Consider the following 18,356-nt stretch of genomic DNA (forward strand, 5'->3'; position numbering starts at 1 on the left):
CACACTGCTGTAGCACACAATCAGAAACTGACAACACTGAACCCAGGAGGAAAAGGAAGAAGCAGGTGCCAACAGAAGGCCAATGGCTAGAGGAAAGAATAAGAAAAGTCTAAAGCTTATACCAGTTAAGAAATTAACAAGAAGGATAGCTCCAGAGACATAAAAACAAAAACAAAAATAAAACAAACACCCCTCCAGCTCCATTTGCATACAGGATAATTAACCTTACTTCAATTCCATATTGCAGCTAGTGGAGAGATGACAGGGGCTACAGTGAGCAGCACAGAGGCAAGCAGGCTGATCTAGGATGAGTCTGCCAAGCAGTTCTAGCTGCTGACTACAAGCCTCAGAAGCCATCATTTGATAATGGATTCCCTGTTTCGTCATCAGCAGCTCTCTATGGTCCCCTGTGTGCTATGATTGTTTAAACAGAAGGAATGGATGCAACTACTCCAGAAGTAAGAGGGGAGCTTATAAAGGTGTTATAATATTATTCCCCTTCCCACTGCCTCTCATACAAGAGCTGGCTTCAGAATAACCTGTTACAGCCCACAAGCTCTACAAACTCTATTTTTCATCAAAAGTAAAAGCACAGAAGAAAAAGAGAGGCACCAACTAAACCATGTCTTATCTGGAATTCATGTTACTTATTTCTAATTTTGATAAATGAAGACATAATTTTTCAAAAAACAAAACTTATTTTTAGTTGATTGAAATTCCCCTTTGGACTCTTGATATTTCACATAAGGAAAATCAGTGGGGAAATGGTAGGACTCACAATCAGAATAAAGCATGAGGAAGGTGTAAAACTAACTCTGACCTATTTTTCATTACTATTAGCTATTTTGGGGTGGGTGACTTTTCAAAAAAGATAAAATACAGCCAACTTACCAGGAATAGTTAAATACATAATATAAAGCAGTCAATACATGTGGAAGGTCAGATGATAACTGAATCATTACAAGTGTTAGTAAACCATGCATTTCAAAGCCATTGCTTCTATGCTGGGAAGCAGCTAAAAAATTATAAAGACATATTAGTGGTTTTAAAAAGGCCTTGAAAAATTCTAAGATTTATTTATATGGCAATTAAATACAATCAAAGCCTTTGATTAGGAAATATTTAAAGGAGTATACAATGGTGTAGTAAGTCTGATCCCTAAACAGTATGCATCTGTCCATCATATCTGTGCAGACTTTAAAAACTCAGTAAAAAAAAACTATTATTATTTACATATTTCATAATCTTGATAAGATCTATTTAGAGACAGATGCATGTCAGCCAGTCTAGGGTCACCAGGAAAAGGTTTCAACAGCATTATGATGAAATTAACTTCTGGCAGCTTTCAGGAAGCCGTAAGTGGAGGTTTGTTGGCATGCAGTCAGGGAAGTGTTAGGAGAGCAAACCACAGGGAGTGCTCGTTGTAGCAAGTGCCTGCAGATTACTCTGGAGGGAAAAGCAGGTACTGGGGAGGGGCAGGCCATGCAGAAGGGAAATACCATGACAGGGAAGCCAGGGCAGGATGGGAGTGAGAGGCACAGACTCACTCTGTCTGCGGTGCGATGGAACAGTCCGTGGCATCCCCTGGAAGGAGCCCTGCCAAGGAGAGAAGGAGGGAGCAGAGTACCCACCCTGTGCAGAAAGAGACGGGGCAGGGAGGCATAATGAAGAAGGGAACCAGAGAAACCAAAGTCATATTTGTTTTCGCTTCTTAAAATAACACAGCAACAGTGTAAATGAGAAGTAAACTCCATCTTTACTATATAGGCAGCTCAAATGATTAGCACATCAGAATTCAAAATCTAGCTGTCGAATATTTCTACAGAGAATACCCCTCTAGTCTGTAGTTAACACACACACTTTCCTGGTGCCATTAAACACATCGTCATGCATCTTTCAAAGCATCAGATTATCAGTTATTTTGCAGAAAAGGGACTACAGAGGGAAGAAAAATTACATGTAGTAGCATATAGGTGAATCAGGAAATCAAACATTAGCACTCAAATGTTTTTATTTCTTTCCAAGTCATAGATTTTTCAAAAGATTAGAACACAAAAACATAGGGTTAGAGATGATTAAGACATTGTGGAAGTAAGTTCTCACAAAGCGTGGCATGCAAGCCGTAAGGGATGCATGCTTCTTAGCATGAGTAAATAAAGCCCTTTAACTTAACTTAATCATGCCTTATCAAAATTAGAAGACATGTGTATGCCAGATGTCAGATGTCACAGAACCAGAAGCACATTTTGCCTCAACTCAACAATGTAGCCAAATTAAAAGATACCTACACATAAAACTACAAAACACAAATGAAATGGCTCCAGTACTAGCAAAACTCTGCTGCTATATTCTGTTTTCTAATTTATCATAGCAAACCTACTTCTTTCAACACATACTCAAAACACTTTCAAAAATGTCTTCCATAGGTCTGGAATAAATCCAAATAGAATGACTGATACTTTAAACAGATCAGTAGAACGCTGTAACAGCAATGTGTTACTTGTTATTAGCCTTGAAAAACAATTCCACTCAGGTGATGATTTTATATATAACTACAAAATGTACAAACAGTGTAAGACATGAACAATGAGTTCCTGTGTGCAGACCTCTGCTGTAGAGCATGGTGTCTCAGAAGCACAGGTGGCTCCTGCCACTCTTCATAAAGCCAGCTGGCACAGGCTACATGCAAATCTGATGCCTGAAAAATGACTAACATTACACAATGTAAAAGCAACTGTCTGACCATCTCACAAATGTTACTTGTTCAAATACTGGTGTGTGTGTGTGTGTGTGTGTGTGTGTGTGTGTGTGTGTGTGTGTGTGTGTGTGTATTTTCACATACACAAATCCTTTTCAGTCACAAATATAAATACAACAATAAATAAATAAGATCCCTTGGCAAAGAAATAAAAAATGTAATTCCCTTCGAGTACGTATCTCCAAATATATGCAAATGTACACATAAGTATCTCTGAGTTGTAATATGGCAACTTCCAGAGAAGAGGAAAATGGCAAATCTGAGTTTCAAGTCAGGATAGTCTCACAGATAGTTTCCAGATCAGGAAAGCATCGGTCTCAAAAGAAAAGCACATAGGACAGATTATTCAAAAAAGAAACCTGTGAGATCTACTGTTGTTTCAGTTACTCCACATCCTATCTCCCAGGCAACAAAATAAAAGAGCAAATGATTTCTTGCTAATAAGAATATAAACATTAATGTTAGAAATCAATGCTTTCCATGATGCATCTGTAGTAGTTTTCTGATTTTATAAAAACAAAAAGGGAAAACTTGACTCCATTGAGTCTATAGCGTAAGCATCCAATTCTTGAGGAAATGACTGCTTATGACACACGTTACTCCACTTGCTAAATTGAAATGTTGCATGTGTCTCTACTATACACAATGATATGAGCTAAGACTCAGTCAATGTTAGGAAAAACCCCAACAGAACATTTTGAGATATATGGCTCTCATACGTAACAGTCAGTTAATAAACAACGGAGAGAAGTAGAGTTAGGTCCAACTGTGAACAGAGTTTTAACTTGTACAAGCCTTTACATGTGACAGAACAGTCTGCATATTCCCACACTTGTTTTGCTAGTAACTCAGGACAGCTGATTACGTGACAGGACACACAGGTCCTTTAGACCTTCTTTGTTGTCTGATAGGGACTAAGGGTTAATTCTTAATTATTTAAGTTAAGATGTTCAAACAAATGGCTGGCTGGTAACAAGAATATGTCTTGATATTTTGGATTTTAATGTGCAAATTGACTTATCTTCAAATGTTGAGATTAAATGGTTTTAAAACAATATTGGAAAAACACAGTAACAGAATTCAGCCACTGACCTATGATTTTTTTCTCTTCCAAATCATTTATTTTTGCAATTTTTAAATTAATATAGTCACATCATTTTCCTCTTCCTACCCTTTCCCATACACCCTCACTCCTCAAATTCATGGCATCTTTTTCTTTTCAGTTATTAGAAGCCAGTATTAAATAATGCTATATTTGAGAAAAGCTACAAGGTCTTTTATAAGCACAGACTGGCTTTGTAATTACGGCCACCCTTTTCCAAGTGCTGGGATCAATAGGACTGCACCAATCACAGCGGGCTCTGTAACTATTTAAAATGAACCTTCAGCTGGGTCTGATGGTGAAAGCCTTTATCCTCCAAACTCAGGTAATACAGGCACATGGAGCTCTGCTGAGCTCAAGGCCAGCATGGTATACACAGAGAGTTCCAGGCAGCCAAGGCAGCAGTGAAACCATGTCTCCAAGAAAAACAAAGTGAAGTGAGCTTTGGTTTCTGAGAGCACTAGGCTCCCACAGCATTCCTGAGTCCTGCAAGTACTTGAACAAGTTGCTGCTCAGTTTTAGCTTCCTTGTGTGCAAGGAAATGAGGTTCCTGGCATCTCCACTGCTGTTAAGTCCCAGTAAGCAAGCCTCTGGAGAATTGGGGCCGTGTCTTTTTCCACTCAGTTAAACAGCGCTCATCACAGAGCAAGAGCACACAGTTGTCTAGCTGCAGCTTTTCGCTCTCTGCTCTACTGTTTTGCTTCTTATTTCTCACGGCTTCTCTACTCCAGACATCTTACTTGTGGCCATTAGTGGTTCCCCGACTCCACTCAGACAGATCTCCAGAGGAAACGCCAGTTAGCCTCAGAATGTTCGCTTTCCACCATTCTGCTGCCAGTGGGAGCCATCACCTCAGTGTCCATCTACAACGGCCTTTCACATTTCTTTCCCCCTCCTAAATGGCTTCCAACAGACCCTAGTCAGTGAACTCTCAGCCATTTTTGTCATGTTACACTGCAGTCAGATTTCTTCCTTCATGTTGAGACAATGTTCAAATAGACTCCTCACAGAAAGCCTAAGGAGATGCGAGTGATCAAATGACTGTAACAATGTCAAAAACACTGAAATGTCTCAAGACACATGAGGAAATGTGAAAAAGGCAACCGAGAGTACACCCTGCAACCTTCATAAAGGCCTAGAGAGATTGTTTGAAACTTATATTAAAAAGAATTTTTCTTTTTTTAAAATAATATTTATCATTTATACAGTATTCTGCCTGTATGTGCGCCTGCCCATCCGATCTCATTCAGATGGTCATGATGTGGTTGCTGGGAATTGAACTCAGGACCTCTGGAAGAGCAAACGGTGTTCTTAACCTCTGAGCCATATCTCCAGGCCCTATATTAAAAAGATTTTTAAATGCCTTTTCATTTCTAAAAATTCTGCCTAAAAAACCTGAAGATTTCAAACAAGAGCCAAGCTGCACCCTCCTCCCCCAACACCTAAATCCTGTATAAATATGCTGGACTCGAACATCTGGAATAATAGAGTGAAAGGGTTTAACTATTTCTTAAGTAACTACATGATGAGGATGTTTTCAAATATATGCAAGTGACTTACAAAACAAAAACAAAAACAGGAACATCTGGAGCAAGGTATAACTTTTGAGTGAAAAGAAAATCACTATATTAACTGTTTCCAAACAACGTGTTTCAAGTGAAGTCCAATGAGCAGGGGGAAAGATCACAGAGTAAACTCATTATTCACATGATACCTACATATTATTGAGGTAAGTTAAACAAGAATGTGTTTATTCATTGAATGCACCTCAGTGAAACCACAGTAATTCCTATATTAGACTTGCTGACTCTGTACTTGGAAGAGCTTCCACACTAAATTTCACTGTTTTCCTTAGGGCACGTCTGTGTTCCAGCCTAACTGTGTACTTACTATTGCCAAATCATGGCCCACCTCTGCCTTTACTGGCTGTTCTGTAGTTAGTTACAGGCATTCCATTCCTCTCATCCTGCAAGGCTCTCCCGTGTGCTCTGGGGATAAGAACTATGGACCAGTAGTCAGAAGTCAGAAGTTACAGAACTGTCCCAGCCACTTCTTTTCTACATAAATGTAACAGGCTATTTAATGTCCCTTTATTTTTATTCCTATTAAAAACAAAAAAGGAATGTAGTCAGGTGATGCCTATAAAAAGTACAATGGGGAAAGCTGAAGTCTGAGTTTTTTATAGTACTTGGCTAAAAACCTGGCCTCTACTTCTGCCAAGACTGCTGTGAAATTAACTCAGGAATATACTAGGGTTGTTCTGGACCAGTTACTTTTACCTCAAGTAAGGAGGCAGATTTCCAGAACAGCGAGGCTGAGGAGCCAGGGAGATTATGAAGTTTAATGACTTCCATAAAGATGCAAAGTGAAGCTTCTCATACTTAACAGAAAAAGCAACTAATGATGTTTAAAACCACAAACACCCTGTGGGAAAACTGGAGATCCTAGAAAGATCAAATGCCCATGGAGAGGCACAGTCTTTCATCTTGGGCTTGTCTCCAAACATTTAAGTTTCCACACCCTCTAACATCAACATAGAACTAAGCTCTCTTTGTCTAAGGATGCCATTTGCCTTCCATGACAGTCGCACGCTACCTTCCTTCACCAAGCTCTTGGTCTGCCTGGACCATCCTCAGCCTGCACAGAACCTGCACTGGATAATCTCAGTGAGTTCCTAGTCCCTGTGGCTGCTTAGGAACTGAGTAGTCTCCATTTTACCTGTGTATCTCCTTCTCTAATTCCTCACTGCTCCTTCAACAACAAAGGCCATCTCCAAATAGAGTCATCCCTGTCATAGCATCCAACAGAGAAAGCAACTAGACATTACATGAAAGGAAATAAAGTAACAATTTTGTAAACTTTAAAGGCTTATAGTTACATTTTCTAAGTTGGATTGATCATATTAGCCTTTATATTTTCCTATTAATTTGTATTACTGGGACTCTGCTGCATTACAGAACACAAATGGAATCTCAAAGTATACCAAGCTCTAATTAATAGAAGTCTGTCACCTACCCCACACAATAGGGTAATGACTGACATCCTGAAGTAAGTCCCGGGGACCGGTGTGAATAATAGGCTACTTTTTAGCACTAAGTATATTTTGATATATAACACTTTCAAAAACAACAAACAATATTTAGGTTATAATTTCTTATTTTTTTGAGTAAATCATACCCTATGTTTCCATGCATTAATATTTCCTAATTCCCTCAGTAGTTTGTAATTATAATAAAACCTATTTGGAAAGTTTCAAAACAAAAGGAAATGTGCTACATCATACACCTTCGAAGTAGGATACACTGTACAAGTCAAACCACGGTATTACTACTCCCACAAAAACATGCAATGAGAAAAGAGTAGACACTCAAATAAAATAGGCTACAGTGAGCAGAATGGAAAAGCTATTAAAAGCGCATTCACTTCTAGGGAACACACAAGAGAAGCTTTGGAAAGCACATAACACCTAGGAGACAACAGAAAAGCAACTCACCTAAAGGAAAAAAACAGCTACGGCAGATTCAAAATGATTAGTGATTAGATTGAAAATCAAAGCAACACACCTAAATAGCAAAGGACAGGCGTCAAGAACAAGTGACTTACAGGAATTCTTCTCCATGGTGTCTGGGTGTATTTATCAGCATATGTACACTTGTCCTCTTTAGATTTCTGGTGGCAGTTACACCGGGTTGCCTGGACAAGACCACAAATGTTTAAAATGGTTTAATTTTGCACATAGATACAGGTAGTTAGAGGCTGTGTTTGGAAGAACAAGTCAAATCATCAAGCCACACAATGTTGCTCAGGCTTCTTTCAGGGCAGAAGTGCCTACATCAAACAATAGGGTCTATTCAGACATCTATCCCTGAGCTACGATTTCAAATAGTCAAAATTTTCTCTTGACAATCTCTTAAACTGTCTAAAAAAAACCTCACTCTATATAATTTCATGTGAATGAGCGTTGTGTATATACACAATATCACTTATATAGATGTAAAATGTATGTAGCAATCAAGGGCATAGAAAGAATGATATTCTTTCTCTGGTCTAATTTGATCCATTGTAGAGCACTGCCCTCAGGCCCTAGCATGACCATCACCAGACCAACTGTCCTTACTTGCAAGAGAACTTCAAGATTGGGCCTGATGACATTCCTTCCTAAGACAGGGCGGGAAGGTTCCAATAATTCACCTTTAGTAGCCACTCTTTTCTGCATCCTCCAACCAGCCCCATCTACTTCTGACCTAATGACTATGGTGGTCCTGTCATCTTGGGGAGTGCTGGAGTTTATATTCTGTGGAGCATTAACTAAGGAGGAACTCCATCTATGCACCTATAGGGTAAGGATTTCCAGTGGTATAGCTGCTTTGGGTCCACCCATGGCCCTTTAGCAACTCCTCACCCATCTGAAAAAGAAATCAGTAGACCCTTTTGGTCCCCCAAGTTGGACTCTGATGGACCGGTAGCCCAGGTTGGTGATGATGTCCTATAAGGAAGAGGAGATGTTCCTTTATAACTATCTGGGGAAACTGGTCTGGTAATAAGCAGGAAAGGTAGCTTCTTTAATGAGTCTCTGATGGAATTCTCCTGGATATTGCACAAACAGTCCACATGCTGTGTCTGTTCCTTTGTGCAGTGCTGCAGAGCCTCTCTAATGATCCACGAACTTACCATACTGGAATATTATCAATCAACAATAAGGTCCCTGTTTGTCCCTGTTCACTCAGGAGCTGGATGCCTGCAATATGACCTCAGTGGCAAAAATGAAGCCCTTGACACAATGGATGAAGTTAGTATTTTATAAAGCTGATTTTGCTGTTACACTGTTTTTTTGACTTTCAGTAAATATCCTTTCTGATTTTGGAATTTTATGCAGTATGTTCTTTTTCAGCCTGGCCTTTTAACTAAGGGATCTGACAGATCATTTATCATTGCCACAGAGATGAAATATTTCCCTAGAATCCCCTTCAGTATAACACAATCCTTAAGACCAAGTACTTAGTGCCACTCTTTGCACAGAGAGAAAATGCCAAGTACTCATTTCTCAAAACTTGTATGAAAGAAAGTCATTTACTCTGCATCAATAAGCAAAAGTAAAATGGAGAATTTTACACCCCCACAAAATCAACAATGAACTAACAAAGAATCATTCTCATGAGTACTTCACATCTTATGTCAGGGTTCAGTCATATGCTTTACTGGATCATATACCCTCTAAATGCAATGCTACATGAAACTCTGAAAGGCAAAAAAAAAAAAAAAAAAAAAAAAAAAAAAGTCAAACTCCACTCCTGCCCAGTCCTATAAAAGGAAACCCAGCCCCAATAGAAAGAGTCTGTTTTAGTCTATGTTATAATACTTACAAGCTGATGCTCTAATAGTTGAATTTTCTCATCTTTTTTCTTTATTTCGTCTTTAAGTTGTTTTATTTCATTTAATAAATCTTCATTCTGAAATATGGAAAAATACTGTGATTTTCTTATAAGAAGCATAAAGTCAGTGAAATCCAACAATGAATGATTTGTTCATCTAAATAGAAATCTACTAATTTTTTTCCTTTTTTCTTATTAATTTATTCAAATTACATCTCAGTTGTTAGCCCATTCCTTGTATCCTCCCATTCCTCCCTCCCTCCCGCTTCCCTCCCTATTCCCCTACCCTATGTCTGTGACTGAGGGGGACCTCCTCCCCCTGTATATGCTCATAGGGTATCGAGTCTCTTCTTGATGACCTATTATCCTTCTTCTGAGTGCCACCAGGCATCCCCATCCAAGGGACATGGTCAAATATGGGGCACCAGAATTTGTCTGAAAGTCAGATCTCCTTCTCCACTTAACGGTGAAGAATGTCCTGTCCATCGGCTAGTCTGGGTAGGGGTTAGAAGTTTACTGCCTATATTTTCCTTGGCTGGTGCCATAGTTTGAAGAGGACCCCAGGGCCCAGACCCGCCTGTAGTTTTCCAGAACCCTCTGGATCCTTCTATTTTCTCATTCTCCCAGGCTTCTCACACCTAAAGACCCAATAGGATGTCCTCCCCTCTGACCCACTTTCCTGGTAGGTAAAGTTTTCCATGGGGACGTACCCCTTGGACTAGTGTCTCAATATAAGTGAGTATATACCATTTAACTCTATTTGCTTCTGGGTGAACTCACTCATTATGATAATTTCTAGTTCAATCCATTTGTCCACAAATTTCAGAAATTCCTTGTTTTTAATAGCTGAGCAGTATTCCATAGTGTAAATGTACCACAGTTTCTTTATCCATTCTTCTACTGAGGGACACTTAGGCTGTTTCCATGTTCTGGCTATTATGAATAAGGCCGCTATGAACATGGTTGAGCATATGTCCCTGTTGTGTGGTAGTGCATCTTCTGGGTATATTCCAAGGAGTGGAATAGCTGGGTCTTGAGGAAGCCCTATTCCCATTTTTCTGAGAAAGCGCCAGATAGATTTCCAAAGTGGTTGTGCTAGTTTGCATTCCCACCAGCAATGAAGGAGTGTTCCTCTTTCTCCACATCCTCGCCAGCATGTGGTGTCAGTTTAAAAATGGTTTCATGGTCTAAAGGCAACTGACATGTAAATAACAAGCAAAAATGGAAGTAACTGCTACCGTTCCCCAACTTCCCACTTGGGTGAGCACATGTGTATGCAGCTTTCCTTTTCATTAACATAAAAAAGAAATTGCACCAAAGATCATATAGTAAAAGAAATCGCCATATAACTCAGACTTCAACTTAAATTTCAAAGGATATTGTAAGTTTTCTGCTGGAAAGCAACAAGGCAAAACAAACAGAGGGAACAGTCTAATTAATGTACAGGAGAAGCTTCAAGAGTGGCTCAGAATTCAGCAGGAGAAATACGCCAGGTAAGTACCAGGAGAGAGTGGTCTTCAATGAGCCACTGCCCTGACAAGCACTGCCTGAATTAAAGGGAAAGGCACCAGCCAACATCAGCAGCAGACATACCCAATACTGTAAAAAGGAAGCCTTTGCCAAGTTAAGCAGTATTCTGCTACATTTCCAAAATGGCAAGTACTGCTAAGCTACCCTCAGCCAGTTTGTGTACCCCTATCAATTATCCATATATAAACATATACTGAGGAAGCAGAATAAGAAATTAGAGTATATTGTCATGAAGGTTTTATCCAAACAAAAAACATGTAAAATATTGATAATGTGTTGTTAACTGAAGAAAATGTGTCCTCTCCACCAGCTACAGTGAAACAGAGATTCAGAGTGAATATAATCAAAATATGTAACATACATGCAAGAAACTGTCTTTTAATTTAAAATGAAATTATTTTAACAAGATCACAAATAAACATTAAAAAACAGATTTTAGGATGTGATATAAGTGGCCCAAAATGACATGTAAAAATCAGAGTTTATAAAATGCTATGATATATACTGTAATTAGGAAAGACTGAAAGAGCTAGACTTAAAGAGTTTAAGTAGAAATACAGAAATCAAGAGGAAAAAGATGGATTAGAGAAAACGAAGGAAATATTTACATGAATACACTAAGGACACATTTCTACACTGTATAGAATATAAAATCATTGATTAGGATCTGATGACTATAACTCATTACACAGAACCCTAAGACTCTGTATCATTAACACTGAAGTCAAAACATGATGAAGAACTTCTACCTCAAGGACAGTGTAAGAGCAGATTCAAGGCCCTGATAAAAATGCCTCACAACTCTGCCTGACAACTCTCACAACTATGTAATGGTAACTGATGGAGAAACAGAAAGTACTGAAAGTACATTTTTACAGACACTAATAAACGTGAACATACCCAGTATAATTCAGATCTCATAACAAGTTTTACAACTTGTTTTTCAACTGAAATATGACAAGCAACGTGATGCAACATTGTGTAGCCATTATTTATGTAAACACGGCTGGTTTCTACACTGTTAGAGAAAATGTGACCCCATGCGATATTCAGATACAGTACACAGCAGCACATCAGGCTCTGTACATTGACACCTTATACCACAGGAAAAGATGTGCCTGTCAGGAATAGGCTCCAGCAAAGTCTGAGCAGAAGGTCTGAAGACAGAACCACCACAAACTTGACTGTTCCATAAGACACTCTTAGCACCACACATCACAGAAGTGAGCCCAAGCACAGCACACCCAGTGAGCCATACAGTAGCTCTGCCATACACGTGCTACAGCCAAAAAGTAAGAAGTCATTTGGCTAAGAAACCAGGCAAAGGCCACATCAGAGAGGACCAAGGCTAGCAAGCATGGCCTTAGCCAGGAAATGACAGATTTGAACTTGAGATGGCTTTCGCATTTTTAACCAGGACAAAACTGGGCTAGTAACCTGCATCCAAGGCACTGTGATGAGATGTGATGAGAAAGAAACCTGGACCAAGACAGGGGTCACAGCCTCTAGGAAACTTGGCAATGTACACCTAGTGGGAGAAGTCAAATCCATGTTTCTACCTTGAGTGATATTGTGAATGGCTATAAATCAAAAGAAACAGAGAATACGGGACACAATAAACTACTGCATCTCAGCTTGAGTAACAAGAACATCGTAAAGGAGCTGCCTAGGCACAAAGGGAGCAGGGTGTGGATGTCAGTCTTCAACGCGGCCATCATGGCACAGTAAACACATGGACAAACTAGAACGGAAAAGCACCAACAACGTGGCAAAGTACAAAGTTGAAATTACTTTTCTCTCTTCATACGCATTCCTGGCCTGGTGTGGCAGTGCATACTTGTCAGCACAGCAGTTCACAGGTGAGAGCGGGAGGATCTGGAGTTCAAGGATAACCTCAGCAACACAGCAAATTTGAGAGAAGCCTGGACTACATGAGACCTTGTCTCAAAATTAATTTCTGCATGTATAAAACTTCATAAAATTTGAGGGAAAAATAATTTGAGGTGAAAAATGTGAGCTACAAAGCTAAGGAAAATTTAGACATTTTCCAAGGTCATCTAAACCATGGGTTTTAAACTGGGTGCAGACATGAAACTGTTTTTTAAAACTCAGTCTTCTGCAGATCTACTGGTGCAGAACACTACCTCACTACCAGCAGTGTGGAAATCCACAGTGTGAGTGATTGAGCAATGACAGGTGGACGACGGGAGTAGCCCAACGTAACTACTGTGCTATCGCCTTGGGGTTATGATTGCTTTGTATATATATCGGTGATTCTTGGTAAATCACTCAGAAGCCTATACTCCTCTGTCCAGGTATTTTCAGCTTTGTGAACCAATTAGAAGTAGCATTTGCCACATCCAGGCAGAATGCATATGAATTTTCCAAAATTCTTTTTTCTTCATACGACAATGCTACATCTCACCATAAGGCTGATCCTTCAGTTTGGCTCTCAGAATGAAGAAGCCACGTGAAGCAGAATTTCAGAATACAGACCATGTGTAAGTAAGTGAGACTTAGCATCTTATATTATTTTAAGTCACTAATGTTCTGAGATTATCTGTCATTTGCAGTGACTAACAAATATGGGCAATTATACCTTGGAAAAGAGATGTGGATGCCTTTACTTGAAAATATTTTTTAAATAGTATATTTAGTTTTATTTCATGTGCTAGGTCTGAGGGTGTCAGATCCCTTGGAACTGGAATTACAGACAGTTCTGTGAGCTGCCATGTGAGTGCTGGGAATTGAATCCAGGTCCTCTGGAAATGCAGCCAGGGCTCTTAACCACTGAGCCATCTCTCCAGCCCCTACTTGAAAATATTAAGTGAATCAATATTTGTGTATGCTAGAGAAATAGTTCTAGAAGAGCTATCTACTAAAATCTGAAGATCATGAGAACTATAACATTTTAAATTGCTTATTAAAATATGCATCAATTCTATCATTGCATTTGCAAACATGGAAAAAGTAACCTCATTATTTGAATGTTTCTTCAACTCTATGAAGTACCTACTACCATTGTACTTTTATAAAAAAAAAAAAAACTAATTTTGATAATTATTATTCATAGGTATAAGCAACAGTAGCAACGCCAGGGCAAATTACTTTCCAACTGACAAGGGGCAATTAAGTTAAAGCATCCCAGGACTATCATTTTAGCTTAGGTTCGGAGGAAGTCTGATCGGTTTCCCAAACAACAAAGCTCTAGGTTAGCCTTCTCACTCACAGCCTGGGGGATATTAAACAAAAATTCGGCCACTGAGTTACAATTCCAGACCATTTTTATGACAGTATCTCACTAAATAAGTTGCCTGGGCTGGCCTTGAACCCACTGTGTTGCAAAGGCAGACTGAGTGGTGGGAGCTGTAGGCTCTAGTTTTTTGATACCACTATTATTCAAAGCTTAAAATGTCACTGCTATGTTATTTTTATAGTAAAGGCTTTCAAGTCTTCAGTGTAACTACGGGCCATACCTTATTTATCTGATCGCTGTCTTCCGGCTCCGGACTGGATGGCAATGACAGCTGAACATCATGCAGTGATCCACTTCCATCATGCTACCAGGAAAAAAAACGACAAAATAAAATATGAATACAGTGATCACAAACATTCACTTGAACTCCAATTCTCTGTAGTCAAGTACTGGAAAAGAACAAGAAAGAGATAAGGCTTCAGAAAGCTCCTCTCACTGCTGCACTAGCAAGAAAAAAGGGTGGAGGGGGGCAGGCAGAGATAGCTTCAGATAACAGGAACACTGAATGGTTAGGGTTAGAAAAGATCTATAGGGAATCTCCAGAAGACATTTAAAATTAACTCAGTTAAGAAAAGATGGAAAATGTATAATGAAAGCATGTTTAGATACAAGTTTCAGCATAAACAATTGATAGGTAAATTTAAAACCTCAACAAAGGTTGGCCATAAAAAACATTTGATTAAGTATTAGATAATCAAAAACATGTGTCACATGACTAGACATAAGATGTCTGAAAAAAGGCCTAATGGTGTTCTGTGCTGGATCAGGACAGACATAGGCAGAGGTACAGAGTAGGGAGGAGCATCAGGGCCACATGAGAGGAAGCTGGAAATGTCCTAATAAGATAATGAGGTGGTGCTACATAAACGTGCACACACAAAGGTCAAGCTGATTGTGGAGATCTCTTAAGCACTCTAATAGCTACAGAATGTACCTCAGGAAGAAACGCTGAGAAAATATTTTGTCCTTAAACACCATAGTGAAAATGAGATGATACTATTACATTCTGGACTTTGCTGAACTGACGATTTACTAGTTTAAAAAACTCCCATGTTCAAGATTCAAAGAGCCAATCTCAAGAAAGATCAGCCAGCGGAGGATGTGCCGGAGGTGAGGCTGAGGAACTGAGTCTGAGCAGTGCTGCACCACTACAACAGCTCCGAGAACGTTGCCCTCCACAGAGATGCGTGTTCAGAGTCTACACAACTGTGGATTTACCTAAACTGAGGTAGGAGTGTGTGAACGGGGTTGTGGCGGGAGGAGGGGAGGGCAGCTAAGCTATTTGTTGTATAATAAATCTATTCAGTCAGAATCTGCAATAGATAGGCCAAAGAATACGTATTTAGCAAAGCTTAACAATCAATACAGATGGCAGGTATGACTAGTAAGCATTTGCCAGATTCTTACCATTAGATAAATTACACTTCTACTAGTGGTAATATGAACACTAAGACCTGAGAAGGGAGGGAGGGAAGGAAGGGGGAGGGAGGGAAAGGGAAAGAGAGACAGAGAGTGAGAGAGTGAGAGTGCTGCACACACGCAAGCATGTGAAGAGCAGAAAACTACCCCATGTGTCATCCTCAGCAATGACATCTTTTTCTTTTGAGCTTGTCTTCCACTGGCCTGATTTTCCAGTTAGGCTAGAGATATCCTCCTGGCCTTCCCATTCTACCACACACCCGACAGTTCGAGTGAGTACTGGGGAGCAAGAGAGCGAGAAGGAGAGCAAGAGAGCTAGTGAAAATAAGAGGTGGAGGGAGAATATTGGCCAGTCAGCAAGAAAGGGAGGCTGGTTCTTTATTATTTATTTTTATTTCATCTACATTGGTATTTTAACAGCATGTAGGGCTGTGTGGCATATCCCCTGGAACAGAGGTTACAGACAGTTGCAAGCTGTCATGTAGGTGCTGGGAACTGAACTGCAGTCCTTTGGAAGATCAGCTAGTGCTCTTAACTGCTGAGTCATCTCTCCAGCCCCTGATCCTTGGTTTTCATGCAGTGTTTGACTTGACTGAGCCATCCCCCTGGCCCCAGAACAAGGAAATAAAGCATGGAGGGAGTGTTTATTTTACAACACACGTCTCAATAAGTTCATCCCTATTCCGATGACCTGGCATGTCAAAGCAGGATAAATCTTACAAAAAAGTGCATTTGAGATAAAGAGGCTCTGAAAACTTATCCTACTTCCACACATCTAAGTATCTTCCTGCCTACAGTACAAAGCACTAAAGAATGAGAGAAAACACAGTACATACTGTTTTGCAATGGCTGTGGGTGTAGCTGTGGGAAGTTATGCAGCAAGGCAAGAAAGAGAAAACCCCGTATTTCTGGGGGAAAGAAAGGAGAGAGCTCAGCCCATCTGAAAATAACAGGGATGAAAAATAACAGGAAAACAAGTTGCATCTAAATTCCTAGGTATACCGCAAGTACAACTTTGCTTGAACAGCTAATCAAAGGCTGAAAGACAGCCAAGAAATAAACTAAAACCACGCCCAGGCTCCAACTAGCTCATGCTGAACACCAAACAGATCTAGACCATAGGACAAAGGCATTGAGAAAGGAACTATGGTTTCAATCTGGAGCTTGCAGCCTAATGTTTATTAGACCTTTCCCTACTCTAAGAAACATGTGCATGCCTCTCTTGCCTTCGTCCCTCTCCCCACTGTGTGTGTGTGTGTGTGTGTGTGTGTGTGTGTGTGTGTGTGTGTGTGCATTCACTATAGAACTCAAGATGAAAAACTTCATACACAACACTAAAATACCCAAGACAATCCAAAATTACCATATACACAAACAGAAAAATGTCAACTCACACAAACACCACAGCCATAATAACATAAACTTTAGAATTAACTAGAAAAGATATATTAATAAGAGTTATAAAAAAAACTCAGCCAGGTACCATAGTACATGCCTGTAATGCCTACACTTTGGTACACAGAGGCAGTAAGATTTCTGTGAGTTCAAGACCAGTCTGGGCTACAAAGTGCGTGCAGAACAGCTCATCCCTCCTCCCCCAAAAAAGTAAAGGTGAACTTGATATAAATAGAAAAAGTATCCCTCCACAAATAAAATATACAAAGTAAAAATAATTAGTTTTTAATTTAAAGGTTCACTATCAGTACTTGAGATGACAGAGTGAATAAAAAAACAGACTGACAGAAATGGTTCACTATAATCAATGAAGAGAAAAAACAGTGACCAGGAAAAATAAATAAACAGAGTCTGCTTAGGACTGTGTGGGGGCAATAACAACAAGGTTATTTCAGTCACTGGTGTCACAGAAGAAACGGGCAAGCATGAAATGCAGAACTAAGAGCTTAAGAAATTATTCAAAGAACTGAACACACAAACTAGGTGCTGTGAAGACAGGCTTATTTCAATAGCAGAGAGACTCTCAATGGGTAGAAAGAAACACAAACTTCTAATCCTTGATGAAGATTAGAGAAAGTTACAGATAAATAAGAAAATGAAAATGTAGAGGCCAAAGTTCGTGGAGTGGAACTAAAGTGGTATTTAGGGAAAATGGTGGTTGGAAAGGCTGACCTAAATAAAAACGTGTCACACCAGTTACCAGAACATAGTAAACCAAGAATAAGCAGAGAACAGAACTAAGCAATAAGGAGCAGGAAGTAATAAGACAAACAGCAATCAATAAAACATTAACAGTTTCTTTGGCCAGGTATGGTAGTGGCTCTCTTTAATCCCAGCACTAGGAGGCAGAGAGGCAGACCAATTTCTGTAAGTTCCAGGCCAGCCATAGCTATATAGAGACCCTGTATTTAAAAAACAACAGCAGCAAAACAACAAAGAAAAACACAACACAACACAAAAAAACACTCTGTAGAAACTATGAAAGCATGTAGCACAACCCCAAAGGTAGAAGGGGATGCAGATCACAAACAGTGCTAGGGCCAGGAGTGGAAACTCAGGGTTGCTGTATCTCTTAAATGCTGAACACCAAGAGGCATCACATGCACAGCTCTACAGACACAAATCTGCAAAGTGTTATAAAATGAAGAAATTCCTCTAAAACTAGTAAGTTTTAAACTCATCTAAGATTAAACAAATGCCCTCTGTAAGTCTACAACTGCCAACAAACGTGAATTGAAATTTTAAAATTGTTGACAGTTTAAAGTGGTCAGTTCACAAGGCAAGGCTGCCCACTCTCTCCATATCTCTTCAATATAGTACTCGAAGTTCTAGCTAGAGCAATAAGACAACAAAAGGAGATCAAGGGTATCCAAATGGGAAAGGAGGAAGTCAAATTATCCCTCTTTGCAGATGATATGATAGTGTACATAAGTGACCCTCAAAACTCCACCAGAGAACTCCTAC

The 18,356-nt window shown here is 39.6% G+C and overlaps 1 protein-coding gene across 5 annotated transcripts in view; it reads right to left on the reverse strand.

The window, feature by feature from the left end:
* Ccser2 (coiled-coil serine rich protein 2) overlaps positions 1–18,356 on the reverse strand; it is a 104,038-nt gene that overhangs the window by 12,324 nt on the left and 73,358 nt on the right. For 3 of the 5 annotated variants that reach the window (XM_051142072.1, XM_051142123.1, XM_051142114.1), the window contains 3 exons: positions 14,239–14,322; positions 9,224–9,310; positions 7,464–7,553 (listed from right to left, as the gene is read on the reverse strand). In XM_051142072.1, coding sequence (XP_050998029.1) covers positions 7,464–7,553; positions 9,224–9,310; positions 14,239–14,322 — 261 coding nt within the window. Of the gene's footprint in view, positions 1–1,547; positions 1,633–7,463; positions 7,554–9,223; positions 9,311–14,238; positions 14,323–18,356 lie in introns of all 5 variants that reach the window. The other 2 variants (XM_051142094.1, XM_051142083.1) reach the window with 1 other exon arrangement.

Source organism: Acomys russatus, chromosome 3 (genome assembly GCF_903995435.1).
Source record: "Acomys russatus chromosome 3, mAcoRus1.1, whole genome shotgun sequence".
Taxonomy (NCBI): Eukaryota; Metazoa; Chordata; class Mammalia; order Rodentia; family Muridae; genus Acomys; species Acomys russatus.